The sequence below is a fragment of the Cydia strobilella genome, chromosome 12, assembly GCF_947568885.1.
Source record: "Cydia strobilella chromosome 12, ilCydStro3.1, whole genome shotgun sequence".
Classification (NCBI taxonomy): Eukaryota; Metazoa; Arthropoda; class Insecta; order Lepidoptera; family Tortricidae; genus Cydia; species Cydia strobilella.
In genome coordinates, this window is record NC_086052.1 from 7605260 (window position 1) to 7626527 (window position 21268).

The window sequence follows — 21268 nt, forward strand, 5'->3', positions numbered from 1 at the left end:
GCAGTGTAAAAACACTTCATGTAGATATTAATGAATTTTAATTTTTAACATCATGTGAAATTGTGAAATACGTTATTACCCGGGTGCCGCCCCACCACTACCTGCTATTATTATATTAGTGAGCGTGACATACCGAAAGAATACGATAATATGCTTAAAATTAAATACGTAGTCTATAAACTTACCTGATCCATCATGGGGATCCTCGTCCATGGTGAGTCTTCACCGCGAAGTCTTATTCAGCCTTTTAAGGCAACACGGTGTATCTGTAATAATTTAGTTTCTATTAAAAATCTTGTTGCTTACTGCACAGTCGCTTTCTGCTCTCGGCTAAATTGTGTAACAGATCTTGATGGTAGAAGTGAATGGAGCTTATTTCGATAGAAAATATTTTAGATTACCTATTTAGGCAGTCTACTTGAGGTCTACAGCGCAATTTTATTGCAGTTGTAGGACCGCAAGACGCAAATGTAAGAGAACCGTGACTCTTGAGGCAATAAGCGATCGCGATTGTAATAAACAAACCTAGTTTTGTAGCTGTGTTTAGCTTTTTTCTTACCTAAACCAAGTTTTTATAATACATAGTTAACAATTAAGAAAACTTACCTGAAAAAAGGAACGACAAACAATTTGTATTCAAGTCACAGGAAACGCCGGCACACTGCACGCTCTATACGAAACATCGGACTATTCGGACTGAAAAAATGAAACACAGCTAATTTTTATTTTATTTAAAATAGGTCTCGTCACCATGTGATTGGCTGAAAGTTCTCCAAAGAGCTTTACGGGATTCTGATTGGCTAATAGACTCTATGGCCGGTATTTCCCAGGCCCCGAAAGCTGTGGACTCAAATGTTGCCAGCTACATAAAGTTTCGACATTTCGGATACTTCCAAGTTTTAACCCTTTTTATGTTTTTCAGAATATATACTCTGGTACAGCCACTTTGTCAGGAAAAGGCAACAAATTAAAAAAATAAAAGGCTCAAAGGGATGACCCATAGAAAATTTGAATTTCGCGCCTTTCTTCCTTCTTTAAGTGGGTATCCAGACGGAACAATTTTTTGCAAAATCTTATAAAATTGACAATTTAATTACGTGGTGTGGACGCAAAAATGACATTCAAAGACAATGGCTCGTTGAATCACTAGTTCCACCATGTTCCACACTAGTTCATAATCTGTGGCCGAATCCATGAAATAGTGTGGACGCTAATTGCCAATTTAATTTCTAACCAAATTAACAATTTATAATTCCTTCTGGGCGGGCCTACAGCGGTTATTGAAATGGTATGGTGTGGTGTGGTGGAGCGGGCTTAAGAATTTTAGTTTAAAATAATAAAATCTAGTAAAATTAAAATATTTTAATTACATCCATCTTTACCCGGTCAGACCCTGACATATCCCAATTTAGCTACGAATGTTGCCTTTTTTAGGATATTGATCATAACTAAGGTCTTATTCTATACAATGCAATGCAAATTATGGCAAAGTTTACAAAACATTTAAAGGTTACTAAAATAAGTAGGTATTTAAATCACAAAAGCTAAAGCACGCTCCAGACTACGCGGCTTCGCGCCGCGATTCGCGCACGAGTGTGGAGGGGGCTTTAGGAGTAGATAAGGGCATGCATGGCATTTCGTCAGATCTTAAAAAATACAATGAATAATTATCAACTAGGTATGATGTTTGAGTATAATTTTGATATGCATGATCAGATCTTATTAAATTACATTTAAGACTTATAATTAAACACACGTGAAATTAAATTCTTGCATGACATATAAATAAACAACGTACATTAATTATAACAACGGTAAACAACGTAAACATTGTCTATTTCACTTAAAATCCCTTAATGGGCACAAGGGTTTCATTAAATAAAAGAATTGGGTTAACCTCGAAAACGGGGTACTTAATATTGAAAATAACAAACAAATAAATAAATAAATATTAGGGGACATCTTACACAAATCAACCTAGCCCCAAACTAAGCAAAGCTTGTATTATGGGTGCTAGGCGACGATATACATACATACTTATATTATATACATAGAAAACACCCTCATGGGTGAGTCATCTCAGGAACAAATATTTGTGTTCATCACTCAAATAAATGCCCTTACCGGGATTTGAACCCATGACTATAGGCATCACAGGCAGGGTCACTACCCACTAGGCCAGACCGGACGTCACTATAAAATATAGATTAGCATGTATAAATTTAATGTAATGGGTTGATACCTAAATAAATAACATTTAATTTTTTTATGTTTAAAACAAGTCTATAAAATATAATTATAAATATCTACTAAAGTAGAAGCGTTTTCTACTATAACTACGTAAGTGTTGCGGTAACGTAAGTATTGACAAAGTATGAAAGGCTTCTGGTAAGATATTATTTCAAATTTACCTCGTTTTCGAAGTTACCCCAATGTTCCTTAATTTAAACCCCTAAGTTCAAATTGTGGAAGGTAGTATATAATATGGTCCCACTGTCTGTCAAAATGCAATTACTGCCTTTTAGCAGTTGTTTGTCTGCTAAGAGCAGGTACTGTAAGGGGGGTGGAGGCATTAAATAGTACTGATAGTAGTTTCAAGTAAACAGCAGAGATGAGCTCAGAGGGCCTACCGCGAACCACGTTCGACGTGTTGGCTCTCTGTCGCACTTGTAAATTCGTACGTAAGTGTGACAGGGAGGCAACACGTCGAACGTGGTTTGCGGTGGCCCTCTGAAGATAGATTATCTATGGAGAGGCGGGCAGAGTGGCCTAGAGCGGCACCTGGGTGGAGCTACTCCTCCAACCAACTTAAAGTAAGCAGTTACAACTAGGTACAACACCATTACGAGGTTATCACACATGCGGATCCGCACGCCACGGTGTGAGAGCGAGACAGCACTGTTTACGTATACAGCGATGTTCCGCTCGCACACTGTGAAGACAGCTTTACTATAAAGTTAGCAAGTGGATGACGAAGAATCACAGTAAGCCTGCACTTTTTTGCAGTTCTTTATTAGTTCGATTAGGATTTTTATAATATAAAAGTTGTAACAATACAAATTCTCACGGCGCGCGGGCTCGAATACTTTCTCGCTCGCACGGTACTGCATCACACCGGCCAGCCACCGAGGAGCACCGAGCGCGCACGACGATCGCCGACCGGACCGAATAAAAGCCGCGTCCGCGCCGCATCAGATTGATTCAGCTAGCGACTGCCTTAGCGATAGGTACACCCTCTGTCCTTTGGCTAGTCTCAGTGGGACGGGAGTTCGATAGCCACTTGCAGTCTTCTCCCTGACCTCCCTAGGATTTAGCTAGTGCCTTGGCGATAGGTTCCCGACTGTCCCTTGGCTCTTTGCAACGGAAGTAGGCGTGCTCAACCTTGCCGTCTACTTCACGTTTTAATTTAGTTAGGAAGTAAACCTGTTTTGTATGAACCCGTAATTGTATGCATCTATATGTACTTAAGTCAATAAAAAGTATTGTTGACAGTGGCGTTTGAGTGATCAACCCTAAACCCTACAAAGTAACATACATTTTTTTTTACTAAATACATATAAAACCTAAAGCAGGGCCCAAGCTGCCAGTGGTTAGGGCCGCAGAGAGGAACCGCCGGACTACCCGCCGTATCCATAACCGTCCTCTGCTTTTGACCCTTAATGCAGCCTAGCGAGTCTCTCAAGGTGATGGTCTAGACTCATCGCTATTAAGCCCCCTCCACACTCGTGCGCGAATCGCGGCGGGAAGCCGCGAACGCGAGTGTAGAGTTGAGTTCGCAGATCTGCGAAATCGTCGCCACACTCGCGTTCGCGGCTTCGCGTCGCGATTCGCGCAAGAGTGTGGAGGGGGCTTTAGGAACAGTTGCATCAACCACTATCAACGTCACTCGGCAGCAAAGATAGATATAACTCCGTAATAGATGGATACAGTCTAAGGAAAATACGTGCCTCGAAAATCAAGAAAATTTGATTCTCGATCAGAGAGCGCTACTAGCTTTGGCCTACTGTCGTATAGATGGCGTTGACGGTTTCGTTTGTTATTTAACAATTTAAACGCATATCAGTGAAAGAACATGGGTCTAAATCATAAAAATAATTAATGCAAATAAAAAAAATCATTTATCCATATTTAAATACATTTTATCGTATTTTTATAAATCTTCATTTTTAGTTTTAAGGTGTGTCGATAGATGGCAGTGAATTTACTGTGGTTACAAAATCTACTATCCCAGGTAGCATTTATACGTTATTATGACGTCAGCGACGTCATTGTGACTTCATAATGACGTCATTATTACGTCATTATGACGTCGCTGACGTCACTTTGCCACCTGGGATGACAGTACCGCTCTATCTTATTATATCCTCTTTGCTCGGCAGTGAACTATGAAACTTTCCATACTATAAAATTTAGCAAATTCTTTATATTAACGGTGATAGATGGTTTGGAGCAATCGACCCTTAGATCGTTAACTGTAACGACTATCTGACAAGGATCTATGTACAGAATCCGGACTGAGTACCTCGACAAAAATATGATCGATAGAGAGGTCAAAATAGAGGACCGCGTCTCATTTTGATTAAGGAAGCAATGACAAACAATTACAATAACTCAATATATCAATTTATGACAATACTGTAACTAGAGCAAATGTGATACAGTCCTCCGGTTTGAGTATTTCTAGTTTCCTAGATTATCTGTCTCGCTCGGGAATAAGGGTCAATTTCGACTAGCGAAAAAAGTAACAGTACTATCCGGGTTCCATATAACTCCCGTGGTACCGGGAGAGTTATCTCGGCCACGCGACGCTCTCGATCCAGGCGAGGTAGTGGCTGAGGCGCGTGTAGACGCCGGGCACGGCCGAGCCGCAGCCGCGCCCGAACGACGTGACGCCCACGAGGCGGGTCTGCCCGTCCGGCTCCGACAAGCTCTGGAGGGGGCCGCCCGAGTCTCCCTGCACAAAAAACCACTGGTTATGGTATGAATTTTCTCAAATGATTTTTACGCCTAAGACCCTTATCTGCTAAATAAAAGCCATTGTTTCATTTGTGGGAGCGGTCGGCCAATGTGTCTGAGCGCGTGCCAAAGCAACAATGTCGTTTAAATAGCGGCTGTATCGTGGTGGTTTTAAGGTTCAAATCTATGTAATGTAATATCGATGGTCCTACATTACCAAAACATGTTGTTACATGTACTTAGATTTGAATCTTAAAACCACCACGATATAGCCGCTTTTTAAACGACATTGTTGCTTTGGCACGCGCTCAGACACAATGGCCGACCGCTCACACAAAAGAAACAATGACTTGGATGGATGTAGGACTCGCTGCATATTTCACTTGTCTACTGTCACAGTACTAATTTGTATACAGGGTGGCTAAAAAATAAGTGCATTCCCGTTGCCAGGGAGGTTTCAGGATTATACTGAGCAACTTTTACTATGGGACCACCGACCAACCACGAAATCGCGAAAAAAGTGTACCCTCCCATAGAAAATTAACCAACCAAAATGTATGAAACAGCCAAAATTTTTTTTGCGATTTCGGGGTTGGTCCTATAGTAAATGTTGCTCAGTATAATCCCAAAACCTCCCTGGCAACAAAATGCACTTATTTCTTAGCCACCGTGTCACCGTAAAATTGTAAACACTCATCAGTTTACATATAAGGTCATCCACTAATTACATCACACGTTGGGGGGGTTGTTTAAGAAAATGTGACAAGGGGGAGGGGGATATCGCAAACTTTATGACGTCACATTAACTAATTCCTTTTAACGACGCCGAGGAGGGGGGAGGGGTCAAAAAACCTCAAAATTCGTGTGACGTAATTAATGGATGACTAACCTAACCTAACTTACGTTAGGCCAGGACTACACTTGTAAGTTTTACTTGCTAGAATGAGATGACGTTATTCATATCTCATTCTGTAGTATAGCTGTGTCCCTACTTACGTAAGTAAAACTTACAAGTGTAATCCTGGCCTTACATCATGAACTTACGGGTGCAGGATGTTACGGTGTCACATACATACCTGACAAGTGTCCCGCAGGCCGTCGGGGTCGCCAGCGCAGACCTGCGTGTCCGAGATACCGTTAGGCAACTTGCGCCATTTGGTAGAAGTGTAGGATTGGCTGCATGTAGATCGCGAGACTATGGTCACGTTCGCCTTTAACAGCATATTACTGCGAGCGTCCTCTGCACAAATATAAAGAAAAATTATTTGATTGAAATTTTTGTCAAGTTGAGCTAGTCCTTTATAGGGGCACACTTACTCGTAATATATATTATATGGCTAAAATGACCACTCAATAACATCATCTTTTTTAAACTTTCACGATTTTTACTCATTATTATTCACAACGACGGGACTAGAAGATGTCTATGTCAACTTTAGCCAGTCTTCTCCGCGACCACGGGGACAACGCCGTCCTCGAAACGTCGGAGGTAAATTTAAAACTTATTTTACGCGATTAAGGTGGTTCGATTTTCATACAAAATTCAATCTGCTTTAATTAAGGCACTACACACTATTACTACACAAATATTTGCTCATTTATCTACTTTCGAATATTCGTTTGCGCTAAATTAATAGAAAAACTTTGTTTCATACAGAAATCATACATAAATCAACGTAATTTTTTCATCAATTTTACGTATGTGTGTGTCACAAATGTCGTGTACAAATACGTTGCGTGCGGCGTTGCCACTCTATGACGTTGGCGACGTTGCCTGGCCGACCTGGCAGGATTTGCAGTGCCGTCATGTTTAGTGCATTTTTATTTGACAGTGTTGACACTGACACATAGGGTCATGTTTATTGTGACATCAATTTGTTTGTATAAATTGAAAATGATAGCAACGCAAAGAGTATAATAATATATGTAGCAACGTCTAAATCAAGTTACAAAAATCATCGGTGTTCTGGTCCGCGAAAATCCAGAAAAATTCAGACTCAATTGAAGCGGAATTCATGATGGTGAAGTTTCGTAAGGTAGGTACAGTTTCATTCCTTCATTGTACATTGTAATTTTCTCGTGCCGATCTTTTCAGAAAATAATTCTCACTTCTTCCGTAATATAATAGATTCCGTAAGATATAAGCAGTGAACAATACCTATAGAATGTAATTATTACTGTTTTGGTTGCCGAATAGTCAATGTGTCACTAACTCTAGGTTTTTTTAGGTATTGAGCAAAATGAAGAGGCATTCTTGGAAATAAAATGTTTTCCTTCATTAGCCAGAAAAAATCAGGACATCCTCACTGCAATAAAGTAAAATAAAACATTTCCTGGGGATGAAAATTATGGAATTTTGTCTATGAATGAAAAACACAATTATTACTAGGTAAGTAAATGATAACTTTATTAGAATCCATATTGTTGCTTCATCTTTCTTCCTATAACATTAGAGATTTTGTGCTATCATGATATTATTTTTCTTTCAGGTACAGGGACAACTACGGATAACAAATATGAAAAAATGTTATTTCATTTGTTGTGTGAATCCATCTACACCAACAAGACATCCACTGCTGGACATAGGCCTCCCCAGGGATCTCCACAACGACTGGTCTTGCAAGACCGGCCAAAATATCGAGAAATAAATAATATAAATAAACATGATAAATATCCCGTTTTCTATAATAGTTATAATTAGAAGGCCATGCAATGTTGTTACTCACTGTACCTACTTGAATCCAAAAAAATATATAAAAAAAGTTTTAATTTTATTTTACAATTACTACTTTATTATTAGTACATTACGATACAAGTACGAAAAGTAGGAAATTGGCAACGAGTGGCGATAAATTGAAACACGACCGAAGGAAGTGTTTTAATCGACACGAGTTGCGAATTACCTTTTCGCACGTGTATTGTACAACGTTTTACAGTACATAATTATGGCCCTTTACATTTTCGACATATGCACGTATTGTACTAATTACCGCACTAGGGCGGTAACGTATATGTAGCACCATATGTACTAAAAAGTATTTTACAGTACATATGGTGCAACTTTCTCGCCCTAGTGCGTAAAGAGCACTTTTCATGCATATGTCGAAAGTTTAAAGGGCCATATGTACTGCAAAACGTTGTACGATACACGTGCGAATAGGTTATTCGCAACTCGTGTCGATTTAAAACACTCTGCGGTCGTGTTTTAATCTGTCGCCACTCGTTTCGAATTTTCTCTTTTCCGCACTTGTATCGTAAATAACTATTTCAAACTGCAAGGGTACGATGATAGATCTCAATTCAATATAATTTTGCAACATTTGGCATTATTTGGTTATAAATTGTATGGAGATGAAATCTATCATCGTACCCTTCCAGTTTGAAAAATACTATAGAGGCTGGGCAGTAAGGGATTGCTTTACTTGTAGAACTATATTTAGCGCTTTAAAAAAAACTGATACCTGACACTTACAAACCTGGACTTCCTTGGGCTAGTGCTACTAAGAATCGTCAGTATTCTCCATCCTTTCTGAGTTGGAAGAACCCAAAGAGGTGAGATTTGTGAAAGTCAGGTTTTCAATATATGTGGCGTTTTCAACCAAACGGGTACCTACTTATTGTTGTCATATTTCCATAAAGCTTCAAAATGAAATCAACCTAATCGACAACCGACAATGTGGTACCTTTTAGTTCAAAACGTCACATATTTTTATAAAATGTTATAAACTAATTTATTAATAATAATGAATATCTGGGAGAAAAAGAAAACATAAGTAAAAACTCAAAAATGCTCGTTTTCCCAGAGATAAGACCTAGCTAGATCGAACCCCTTACAGCAAATTTCATCGAAATCGTTAGAGCCGTTTCCGATATCACTGAAATATATTTCGGTTATATCGGAATCGGACAAGAATTCGAAGAATAAAAGGTATAAGAAACATAAGATAACACAAAAAGGACAAAAAAAAGTACCCCTGACGTACCAGTCTCGAACCCGAATCCTCTTGCACGTATTTCCACGAACATACCGCAACGCCATTGCAGCATACTTACACTGCATGAAATTGTCTACTACAAGCAATCACGGAAACACTGTTTGCATGTGTGAGTAATAGTAGGAAATAGCATGACAGAAACACTCTGTCGACTTTAAAAGTGTTTTTTACACTAATGAAGTATTCAATGTTTATTATAATAGTTCAATATTTATGTAAAGAGTGCGCTAAACATACTTTTAAGTATACAGATACCAACACTATTCCACAAAAAAATAAAACCTGAAAATTTGCGAAAGTGACGCCATCTAGCGGGGTTTAAGCTTTGGGTAACCTAGTCGAACCACCTTAAGTCCCGTCGTTGTGATCTCTTTTTTCATCATCTTTTTTTTGCAGAATTTTAAGGACTAACGAGGCGATGAAGCTTAATCATGTATATTTTTTAAATCTTGACCGTTAAAGGAGAAAGAATGAAGTGGATAAATGGATTTGTGAGAGGAGTTAGGATTAGGCACGCTACAAGTACATGCGGCGGCCCACCCCAATTTTGGGGTCTAGCCAGCTAGCTAGGTCTAGTAATTGCCGTTTGCCGCGCACCGCTAAGGAACGGACGCGTGCTCGCGCTTGCGCCATCTAGCGGCCATATCTGTCGTAATATACGCGTTTTGTTAGAGAGTGAAACTTCTGTACCTAGTACTATTATTTATTCTGTGGATTAGGTAATATTTGTTACTAACTTGTAGTGCTGGTAGTGCCCCACCCCGTGATGGTAAGCGCGGTGGTAGGATCTGTGTCTTTTGTGTAGAGACACGCCGCGTTGAGCGTGGTATCGAACTGCACCGCTTTCTCTAGCCTAGAAAAATGTTTCACTTTTTATGACCATTTTGGACTTATACGAGTAGATACATAAGCCCCATTTAGACGGTTCAAGAAATCCAATATTCGGTACATTCGATTCGCCAAATACCGCAATATATCGAAAATCGCATTCAGGTTCTTGAACCATGGCTTTACAGGTCCAAATTGGTCAGTGTTAGCTAGGGTTATAGAAAGCCTTCTAAGGCCAACACATGAAAAATAGGGTAGTTGACACATGTTGAATTTTATAACTAAATCTAGTTAAATAGATAAAAAATGAACAATTTATCACAATAAATTGGCAACTTAAAAAATATATGGGAATAATAAAAAATACAAGACCTATGTTTCGAAAAAGTACTTTTTTTTAAACTTTCAAATAGGAAAAAATAACAGTACCAATCGATTCCTTACATTTTATATAAAAAAAAATTGTATTGCAACAATATACATAAACGTAACATTTCACCGACAAAATCGCAATTTCCTTGTTTTCCATACATCGAAACGAAACGAATACTTCTAAGCAAAGTGATACACAGTGACGTCATGATGTGTTGCCATTTTGTTAGAGCGTTTGTTCAGTAAAGTGCGGGTGCCAGACTTTGACTATCATTTGGGACTTTTGTATTGCTTTAAGACAATGGGTCCCATGCAGACATTTGATCCTCAAAACAAACCTGATCGACTGATACCATAATAAAAAATGTCAGCTACCCTATTGGCAGTTGAATTTGAAATCAATTGAGTATGAAATATGGCTGAATATCTCTTGTTTGGAAATCAAAAGAAAAAGAAGAATGCAAATCTGTTTCAATTGAAAATTATCTAAATTACATTGAAGTAATTTGTATTAAGGGCAAGACCGCGGGCCTTAGGAGAATAGAAAAAGTCAGTCTCGATCTCCAGCTCCTTAGGGTTCCAAGACACCCATGCAATTGTCTCTAAAGAGTGGAGTCTCCAAAACAGTGCCAGAGCCTGATCTAGTGATCCCGCTCGCGTGATTTTCTAACCTCTTCCGCAGAAAAATATTATTGGCTGCTTGGTTTAGTATCTTTTTTTTTTTGAAGAGACGTTATGTTTTTTGCCGCGTATGAAAACATTTTAATTCTTTATTTTTAAATGTTTTAGACTCTAATTTAGAGCATGATGAAGGTCTTAAGGTTGAAACACTCACTTCAAAAGCGCCAGATCGTCGTACTTGAGGCTGCGCGTGTAGTTAGGATGCTTGTATATCCTCTCGACAGGCACGTCGGTTTCGGAGTTAAACTGCGCGTCTCCAAGCATTGTGACTCCCATGCGTACCACGGACGGTTCTACCCTGGAAACAGATAAATGCATATCATTATTATATTAGATTAGCCAAAGGAAGTTCACTGCTAGACTTAGTCCGGGTGGAGAGCAAGAGACCTAAAGTCGAATTCATAATTAATATAACGAATAAAGGAATAGCAAAAAATTAGTTACGGGTATATGTCAAGTGTAAGTATTAACTATGCTGCAATATCAATAGCCATGTGATTCCTTTATTGGGTTTATTGTATTATCCATAAGGGGTCTACAGTCCGACAAGATATTGTAGAAATTAAAAAGTGGCAATACTGTAGTGTCGTCCCTTTCAAATCAATCTAAGAAAACGGGGCGACACTACAGTATTGCCACTTTGTAATTTCTATAATTTCGTGTCGGACCATACAAACGATTTTGATTTATAAACATCACAGAAAAGTGGCCAAACGATTTTTGATAATGTAAATATTTTCAGAAATAACTGCTCCGAAAGTTAAACCTCCGACAGTAAGTTACGAACAATTATAAAGCTACCTGTCAGGCGTGTCCATGCAGTGTGTAGCCGTAAGTACAGTAAGCTGCAGACATAACTGATCCTCCGCTCCCCTGCACAGAAACTTATCAATTATCTCTGCAGCTTACTGTACGTAGCGGTTGGTTATGAGAGCCTTCAGTCGAACTGACCCTTTTAAAGCTATTTTACATAGCTGTAAGTATTTATGTAGTGATAGAGATGAGCCTGCCTATAACCCGAGGGCTAAGATTATTAAGCTACCTGTCGGGCGTGTCCACGCAGTGTGCAGCTGTCAGTACGAAGCGGTTGGAGATGAGAGAGCCGCCACAGTCGAATCGGTAGCCGAATTGACCATCGAATCCTAAGGCCACCTGTAATAGATATGCAATCAATTAGGCAATCAACAACCTGTTTCTAAATCAAGTCAACATTTTTACACTTACATATTTTAAATCTCTAGTGCATACAAAGTCATATATGGCAGTTATAATATTCAACTCTATTGACAGATATTAAAATTCTAATTAAAACAAATATTTTTTATGACATGCACTAGGGGGTTAAATTAACACCTAAGCCTTTGATGTCGTTAAATTACGATAGATACTTAACCACACATTTAATAACCGAAATGCTGAAGAGCATTTAAACTGGATTTCTTTCAATAGGTACAGCAGTAGGAAAATAGTAAATATTTGAGCCATATTTGTTTTCCTTCGATGGTTCCAGCCAATTTATGGGATTTAAATGAATTCTAATAGGTTATTTCACAACGAGACGCGGCTATCCGGGTTTTTCTAGCCCGCAACACATCAATGCATTGTAAATAATTATTACCATATGCGGGAATTCCCCGAGTGAAGCCTGCTCGCCGCCGATAATGTGCAGGTCCAACGGTGGTTTACTAGACGCGATGATCTTCTGGCATTCTGTTAAAAATAACGTAATTAACACATGTTAATAACATGACATAAATCGCGTAGGTAATTACTCTTTACGGTACATATGGTGCTACTTTACCGCACTAGTGCGATAATTAGCACATTACGTAATTATGTCGAAAATTTAAAGGGCCATATGTACCTACTGTTATGCAAAACGTACGAATTGTACGATACATGTGTGAATAGGTAATGCGCAACTCGTATCGATTTTAATCACTCCCTTCGGTCGTGTTGTAATTTATCGCCACTCGTTGCGAATTTCCTATTTTTTGCAGTTGTATCGTAATGTACTATTATTGCACACCTTAAATGTTACAGACAGCACAAATTACAATATCTTAAAGGTACTAAGAGGTAACACAAAGCGGTCTTATCGCTTAAAATCGATCTCTTCTAGATATCATCTACATAATTAAATATACCTTTAACTAAATTATTTGCTTTAGTTACAGACGCATCCTTATTACTTAGGCAATAGAGTTCAAGGAAGATTATTAAACAAGTGAATAACTTCACTTTCCATCAGGTGTGACTAGGGCCAATCGCCGATCAGTTTATAATAAAAAATAAAAAAAAACTACTAAACGGAAAGTTTATTGAATTGGGTTATATCTTAATTAATGCCACATCACGAAACTTGACAAGAGACAATTAATTATATTAGTAGGTACATGTCGAATAATAAGTCAGTCAATAGGAGCCGGTTTAATGTGATTTTTTTCCCTTTTTTTGCAAATAAATTATGGATTGATTGATTCATACAAATAGTTCTCTCGGATCAGACAGAGCCATAGAAATTCCCCTCTGAGCTTGCACCCTAATTTTCACTCAGGATGAGTCAAAGCTTAGCTTAGCTTCTTTCTTACCTACATCCGCAATTCTTTTGGTTAGACGCGTGTTACCTACAAATTGAAATAAGAAGTTAATATTTCATGTTTCACCATACTATACCATAAATGGTATTTAAATACTGTTTACCATTATTATCGTCAACTCTACGGGTTGATTCTGTCGTCTCACCTGTAACATCAATAAAAACATTCTGATATTAATAGTATTCTGTCATCATGAGCTGTCATATATAACTTAAGTACTTACTTAAGCAAAATTAAGCAAAGTTAGAAGTTATTATGGTCAGCTACGGACCAGTCCTAGTTTGAAGGCTCGGCTAAATGGAGCCGATTTGTATTTTTATTTGGTTTATGAAATTCTTTGTTAAGTATAATAGATAAATATATAAACTACTCTTAGTAGTCATACTTGTTATGGCCATTTTTTGCCCGGATGCTGCACTTCATGATAAAAGCAAGCCGCTTTGCACAGTGCTAGTAGGGACCAAACTGAGTGATTTGACCCGCAGCAGCGCAAGTTTCACCCCTTAGGAACAGAGATGGCGCCACTTCTTTAAAAAATATTTCAAAAAATTCTACAAGCTAAACCAATGAACCGATTTAAATGGTTAATATCTCAAATGAAAGCTCATTATATACATTACTTTTAAAAAAATACTCAAAAAATATATACTGATTACTTTCGACAAAAAACGGCATCTGAAGTTTTTTTTTTTTACTCGATTGATAGTTTTTACTTGGTTTCTCAAAAAAAATGTATGGAACATGAATAGCTTAATGCATGTATATATTACTGAATAAATAACAAGTATAATAAAAAAAACCCGACACCGATACCTCGCATACTTCACGAAATATAAAAGTTTGAATGTGAGTGTAAATTTCTTCAAAATATATTTCAAAAAATTCTACAAGCTTAACTATTTGACCGATTTCAATGTTTAATATCTCAAATAAAAGCTCATTATATACATTACTTATAAAAAAATACTCATAAAACATATACTGAACCCTTTTGGCAAAAAACGGCATCTTAAGTTTTTTTTTCTTACTCGATTGATAGTTTTTACTTGATTTCTTAAAAAAAATATTATGGAACATGATAGTTTAATAAATATATATATATAGTACTGAGTATATAAAAGTATTACAAAAAACCCGACACCGATACCTTTCATTCTTCACGAAATATTTAAGTTCAATTATGCACGTTCTTACAAATAAATCCTTTAAAATAAATCTTCAACCGCAGTAAGTGCACTGATTTTAATATGAAATGTGTCATATGGAAAGAAATCACCCAATTTATTTTAATAAATAAAAAATTTATAAATAAAAACTGAATAAAGTTTTTTCCTGGTGGTGAATTACAAAAAAAATATAACAAATCTAAAATTAGGAATTTTTTTTATTTAAAGTGACTACATATTTGTAAACAAAAAACTTAAATGTCCTCTTCGGGTTCATATTTATTTATTGCAACCATGGTTTTATAGGTATTACAAATTCTTGGTAGTTCCACATGGACCCCGTTGGGGCATAGCAATATTACATGCATACTTAGGATCTAATCATAAATCTAAGTGTATAATATAAAAGTAGGTCAATTTGTCAATTTAGTAGTTTTTATACATATAAGCCGAATTTAATCAGATAATTGTCAGTGTATTAAATACAAAAATAAACGGGCAACTAATTATTATTAGGTGATGTCAAAGAGCATATAATCACTACGTTCTAAGTCAAATTATATGGTTCACCGGTAGATGTAAAACTGAAAAAGAAAAGTCGTTTTGAAGTACTCGTACCATTCCAATACTACAAAATCACTGATCATACATGAACTGGTTGCTGTAGATTACTGTTGAATTATTTTTGTGCCTAGTTGATAACCATTAAACCTATAATTTTGTGCCAGACCTATAATTAGTGGTCAGCATGCAAAATAACCCTGGATTGAAAATTACATTAACTTACTTTTGATTTGTACAGCCACATTTGCATGATTTACACTGGGCTGTGCATGGCCAGCTGACGCGACGACACCCACAATGCATAGTTTCGCAGCCAGATTTGCAGCCACAATGGTCCAAGAGGCTTAATTGAGACCAAATCGCGGTAACTGCCCGACCATTCCGGAGTCCAACTCTCTTTTTCCTCAGTCCATCCCCAAAAAGATGTACATGGTATGGAAACTTCTGGTTTCAGAGCGTTTCCCCATATATGGCCCTCTTGGTAAGCTGCTCGAAGTGCATGTTTATAGAGAGCAGCTGATGTAGGTGGCAGGGTTGGCAGGTTCTAATTTCTCGGCCAAATCAGATTTGTTCCCTGAACGACGCCCTCCATTGACTGACAACGAAGGTGGACAAATTTGGTTTTCGTACTGGAAGAATTCGTTCAGATCAAGCTGCCTTTCTCTGGCCACTATAAAAAGACGGGAAAATAGGAGTATGTCAACTTTTAAGTTTTTGATTTTGTCAGTTGTCAGGTGTGTAACTACATATTTTAATTTTAGTATAAAGTTACCCTAGATTTGTGTTATTGTTTGGCCAAACGGAACACATAAACGTAAATGAAGTTCACAAATCTTTGTTTGCTTCAAAAAACAAGCTTGTGACAAGCCTGCCACCTACACCAGCTGCTCTCTGTAAACATGCACTTCGAGCGGCTTACCAAGAGGGCCATATATGGGGAAAAGCTATGAAACCAGAAGTTTCCATACCATGTCCATCTTCTTGGGGATGGACTGAGGAAAAAGAGAGTTGGACTCCGGAATGGTAGGCAGTTACAGCGATTTGGTCGCAATTAAGCCTCTTGGACCATTTTGGCTGCAAATCTGGCTGCGAAACTATGCGTTGTGAGTATCGTCGCGTCAGCTTACCATGCACAGCCCAGTGTAAATCATGCAAAGGTGGCTGTACAAATCAAAAGTAAGTTAATGTAATTTTCAATCCAGAGTTATTTTGCATGCTGACCACTGATTATAGGTCTGGCGCAAAATTATAGGTTTAATGGTAATCAACTAGGCACAAAAATAATTCAACAGTAAATCTACAGGCACAAAAAATATCCAACAGTAATCTACAGGAACCAGTTCATGTATGATCGGTGATTTTGTAGTATTGAAATGGTACAAGTACTTCTTAAAACGACTTTTTTTTCAGTTTTACATCTACCGGTGAACCCGAAGAGGACATTTAAGTTTTTTGTTTACAAATGTAGTCACTTTAAATAAAAATAATTCCTAATTTTAGATTTGTTATATTTTTTTGTAATTCAGCACCAGGAAAAAACTTTATTCAGTTTTTTTTTTTTTTTTTATTTATTAAAATAAATTGGGTGATTTCTTTTCATATGACACATTTCATATTAAAATCAGTGCACTTACTGCGGTTGAAGATTTCTTTTAAAGAATTTATTTGTAAGAACGTGCATAATTGAACTTAAATATTTCGTGAAGAATGAAAGGTATCGGTGTCGGGTTTTTTTGTAATAATTTTATATACTCAGTACTATATATATATTTATTAAACTATTCATGTTCCATAATTTTTTTTTATGAAATCAAGTAAAAACTATCAATCGAGTAAGAAAAAAAACTTAAGATGCCGTTTTTTGCCAAAAGTATTCAGTATATGTTTTTTGAATATCTTTTTATAAGTAGTATATATAATGAGCTTTTATTTGAGATATTAAACATTAAAATCGGTCGAATAGTTTAGCTTGTAGAATTATTTGGAATATATCTTGAAGAAATTTACACTCACATTCAAACTTTCATAATTCGAGAAGTATGAGAGATATCGGTGTCGGGTTTTTTTTATAACACTTGTTATTTATTCAGTAATATATACATACATTAAACTATTCATGTTCCATACATTTTTTTTGAGAAATCAAGTAAAAACTATCAATCGAGTAAAAAATAAAAATTTAAGATGCCGTTTTTTGTCGAAATTATTCAGTATATATTTTTGGGGTATTTTTTTAAAAGTAATGTATATAATAAGCTTTTATTTGAGATATTAAACATTTAAATCGGTTCATTAGTTTACCTTGTAGAATTTTTTGAAATATTTTTTAAAGATGTGGCGCCATCTCTGTTCCTAAGGGGTGAAACTGCCGCTGCTGCGGGTCAAATCGCTCAGTTTGGTCCCTACTATCACTGTGCAGAGCGGCTTGCTTTTATCATGAAGTGCAGCATTTTGTTCATAACAAGTATGACTATAGGCCCAAACCTCAACTACCTTCTGCTAATAAATCACAGCACAGCTTCTTTACTAACCACTTATCACAAGTAGTAGATAGTAGACATAAAGTACATGACATATATTTGCAAAAAAAATATTTATATTTTAACACTTAAAAAGGAATGGAGATAAGGGAAGGCTCAAAATTTTCTATGGAATGATGAGGTCTGATCGGAAGATGATTTTCTGATTTTTTTAGTTAATTAAATAATAAAATCATACCAAATTTCACGTTTGTGCTTGGACAACACATAACTTCTGTAATTCCTTCAAAGCCGCATCTTGCGAATGAGTGATAGTTCTTGTCTTTTATTTGTCTGAAAAGTAAATAACTAATATTGTCTTCGGTTACCGCGATAGTTACTCATGAAATAAAACTATAAAAACGGATTATATCGCGTATATTGAATTTATAATACATCCCGACGCTTCGAACTCTTTACAGCGTTCGTGGTCAACGGGTGACTGAGGGAAAATTACAAAGTGCAAAAATACCCACATACTAAAATAATGAACAATCATAGACTACAAACTTTAAGGCTGGTTGTACATGCAAAATCGGTTCATAAGGCTAGTTATATATATATATCTTTACTTGAAAAATAATTATAGTGTATAACTAGCCTTATGAACCGATTTTGCATGTACAACCAGCCTTAAAGTTTGTAGTCTATGATTGTTCATTATTTTAGTATGTGGGTATTTTTGCACTTTGTAATTTTTCCTTAGTCACCCGTTGACCACGAACGCTGTAAAGAGTTCGAAACGTCGGGATGTATTATAAATTCAATATACGCGATATAATCCGTTTTTATAGTTTTATTTCATAAGTAAATAACTAATTAAAATAAGAGTAATAAAATCATATAATCCTGAATTCTAGTTTATTAATGTACTAAATAGTACATTACATGACCTTATATATCCTTGTTTGTATAATTTGTTTTTTAAGGCAAGGTATGCTGAAACTGGTTCGAGGTGTTTTTTATTAAATTTTCTATTGAACATATTTTTATTATTGTGTCATCATTATCACTCATTATTGTTGCTACTTTGGAACTGTTGATTAAATTGAATGTTGAATGAATGGACACATAAGGCTAACTAGAAAGAAAATCAATGTGTTTAACACATTATTAGCTTGGGTATATCTTGCCTTAAGGGGCTACCTGAGGTTTTCATTGATTTTTGACAAGTTTTGAATCGTATCTCCTACTTTTGCACTACATATAGAATTATAAGACAAGCGGCTATCGGTTCTTCAATCTTTTATCTCCATTTTTGTCTACCGGATTGTGAAAAAAATGAATACTTATTTAGTTATGATTGTTTTAAATATTGTCTAAAAAAACACTTTTTTCGTATCTCGATTGCTGTGAAAGATCTTACTTATACGAAATCTACATATTTGGGTTTGTCTTAGACGTCTCTAAAAATTTGTCTAAGGTTTTAATTTTAAACTAATTAACACAAAAGTTATGGCCAGAAAACTAGTTTTTTGGCCTAAAATTGTTCAACTTTGATGCCAAATATTTCAAAAACAGTGAACTTTGAAGTAAATATGAGATACTATATTGCTAAAATCCGTTGCTGTTAATATGATAAGCTACAAAAAACATTAGAAAACTAAGGGATTCAAATCGAAGGTCATTGGGGCAATGGATCCCCTTAAGTACGATTCCCACCGGATTCGTATTCCATCGCTTCTGCCATACATAATGTAAAGGCACATTGAACATGCGCTCCGGTGCGGGCCGACTCCAGCCAGTTGGTGGGAATCGTACATTACCCGTGTGGAGCCTAAAGTAAGTGTTGACATCATGTTTTAAAAACTTTTCTTAGATCTTTTATAATATGTAAGTAAAGGTTCTAAGCCAAATACTATGTAATACAGAGCACAGTTATTCATAAGGAAAAAAAAAATTCTATGTCAGATGATGTTGTAGAATTATGATCAAGACTTCATAGAACAGATCAGTTTCACCTTGCAAACACCAAAAACATAACAAACATGTACTGATATGGGTGTTTATGACTACTTTGATAGTGTTATCTTTAATGTTTGTGTTGACCTGACCCTGACCTTAAGGCCGCTTTACAATTGGTGACGAGAGTACACACTCCATCCTCCACGTCTTCACCAGGAATACAACTGTCTCCAACTGAAATAAAAATGTCTTAATTTATTTATTTAAACTTTATTGCATGATATTAAATTGTACAAATAGCATACTTAATGCCTTGAGGCATAATAACTATATTGTAACATTTTTCTTTTTTTTAACTAATTATTTTTTTAATTTTATATTGTAGTAGTAGTAGTAGTAGTAAACTCTTTATTGTACAAATATACACATTAAAAATTACATGGTACAAATAATAAGATGTACAAAGGCGAACTTATCCCTATGAGGGATCTCTTCCAGTTAACCTTTGAGTAGTATTGTATAGTTGGTCAAGCAAATCTTGTCAGTAGGAAAAGGCGCGAAATTCAAATTTTCTATTTATTTAAATTTTCTATAATGTAGGCGCGAAGTGACATGATACATTTTTAGTGTTCCGTGCAAAGCTTTGTCAAACGGAACACTTATGGGATCACTTTTTTTTTAATGTGCCGTTTTTTTCTACTGACAAGATTTGCTTGACAAACTATAAATTGACTTGAACAAATAATTAAAGGTGTAGTCTATGCTGTTATGCTTTAAATAAATAAGTCATAATTAATCATCAAATCAACACCATACCGAGCTAACTCTTCATTGCAAACCTTAATAAAATAAATTAAACAGTCTTGTCTTACCTTCTCCTGCCGTAATAATATGAACTAACAAAATGATGACCAGGAAACAGCTCTTCGAAAACATCCTGATTGAGATTTCTAAGTGATTCTAATAAGAATCCTTTTAATACGATCCCACTCACACACTAATTCACAGTCAAAGATAAACTATGCACATATCTGCAACAAAACACGAAATAAATGTAAATAATAATATATTTCAATTTTCCTCATTCCATGTGACCTATAACGATATCAAAATACTTTGTAAACTGGTTCTAGTAATATAGACAACAGACAGGTTAAATGCAGTAAATAATAAAGCCGTATAACAATAGTCAAATCTTAATGGATTGCGACTATCTTTGTATACTTTTAGATACTAGACTACATTAAATATATTATAATACGGTTTAAATTAAACGATATAATACTTATTTTACCATTTTTACCTCATACCTGCTGATTCGAACAAAATTTAAAGTTGAATGACATTTGTGTCATTTATTTTATATAGTGACAGGCAGACGGCAGACTGGCCACTGGCGCAACTAGGCACAAAAAAACTTTTGTATGGAGATTGGTACTCAAACCATAGCCAAGCAAACAAAATAAAACGTCAGTGCTATTTATATGTCAAGTTCACGTCAAGTCAACTGTCAGCCACATTGCTTTGGTTTTTTTTGGCGGCTCGCATGTTTGGCTTGTGTATTGCTTGCAATTTCTTTTTTATTTAGTCTTCATTCATTTCGAAAAAAGTGAAACGTGATCAGAATATAATTAGAATGAGTGAATAGATTTTGTTAAAATGCCACCGAATAGAGGGTTTAT

At 36.2% G+C, this 21268-nt stretch overlaps 2 protein-coding genes across 2 annotated transcripts in view; both read right to left on the reverse strand.

Moving 5' to 3' along the window:
* The window catches only part of LOC134746021 (NFX1-type zinc finger-containing protein 1-like), a 36227-nt gene extending 35569 nt beyond the window's left edge, over positions 1-658 (reverse strand). Inside the window, exons 1-2 of the mRNA XM_063680188.1 lie at positions 607-658; positions 186-266 (exon numbers count right to left, since the gene is read on the reverse strand). Coding sequence (XP_063536258.1) covers positions 186-213 — 28 coding nt within the window. The 5' untranslated portion in view covers positions 214-266; positions 607-658. The remainder of the gene's footprint in view (positions 1-185; positions 267-606) is intronic.
* A 689-nt stretch (positions 659-1347) lies between these two features.
* On the reverse strand, positions 1348-20695 carry LOC134746046 (serine protease persephone-like). The gene is made up of 11 exons (XM_063680266.1): positions 20459-20695; positions 19742-19820; positions 17881-17975; positions 13536-13577; positions 13424-13459; positions 12451-12542; positions 11875-11984; positions 10987-11130; positions 9689-9804; positions 6033-6196; positions 1348-4954 (listed from the first exon to the last, which is right to left on the reverse strand). Exons 1-11 carry the CDS (start codon positions 20520-20522, stop codon positions 4790-4792), a joined length of 1107 nt encoding a protein of 368 aa, XP_063536336.1. The 5' UTR covers positions 20523-20695; the 3' UTR covers positions 1348-4789.
* Positions 20696-21268: the final 573 nt, after the last annotated feature.

Bases quoted from the DNA above. Each gene is read 5' to 3' on its own strand.
- LOC134746046 (XM_063680266.1), bottom strand. From the start codon at position 20,522: ATGTTTTCGAAGAGCTGTTTCCTGGTCATCATTTTGTTAGTTCATATT. The intron at 17,976-19,741 runs GTCAGGGTCAGG...TTTACTTTTCAG, and splicing joins AATTGTAAAGCGGCCTTAAG to ACAAATAAAAGACAAGAACT. The intron at 11,131-11,874 runs GTAGCTTAATAA...ATCTGTTTCCAG, and splicing joins TGCGTGGACACGCCCGACAG to GGTAGAACCGTCCGTGGTAC.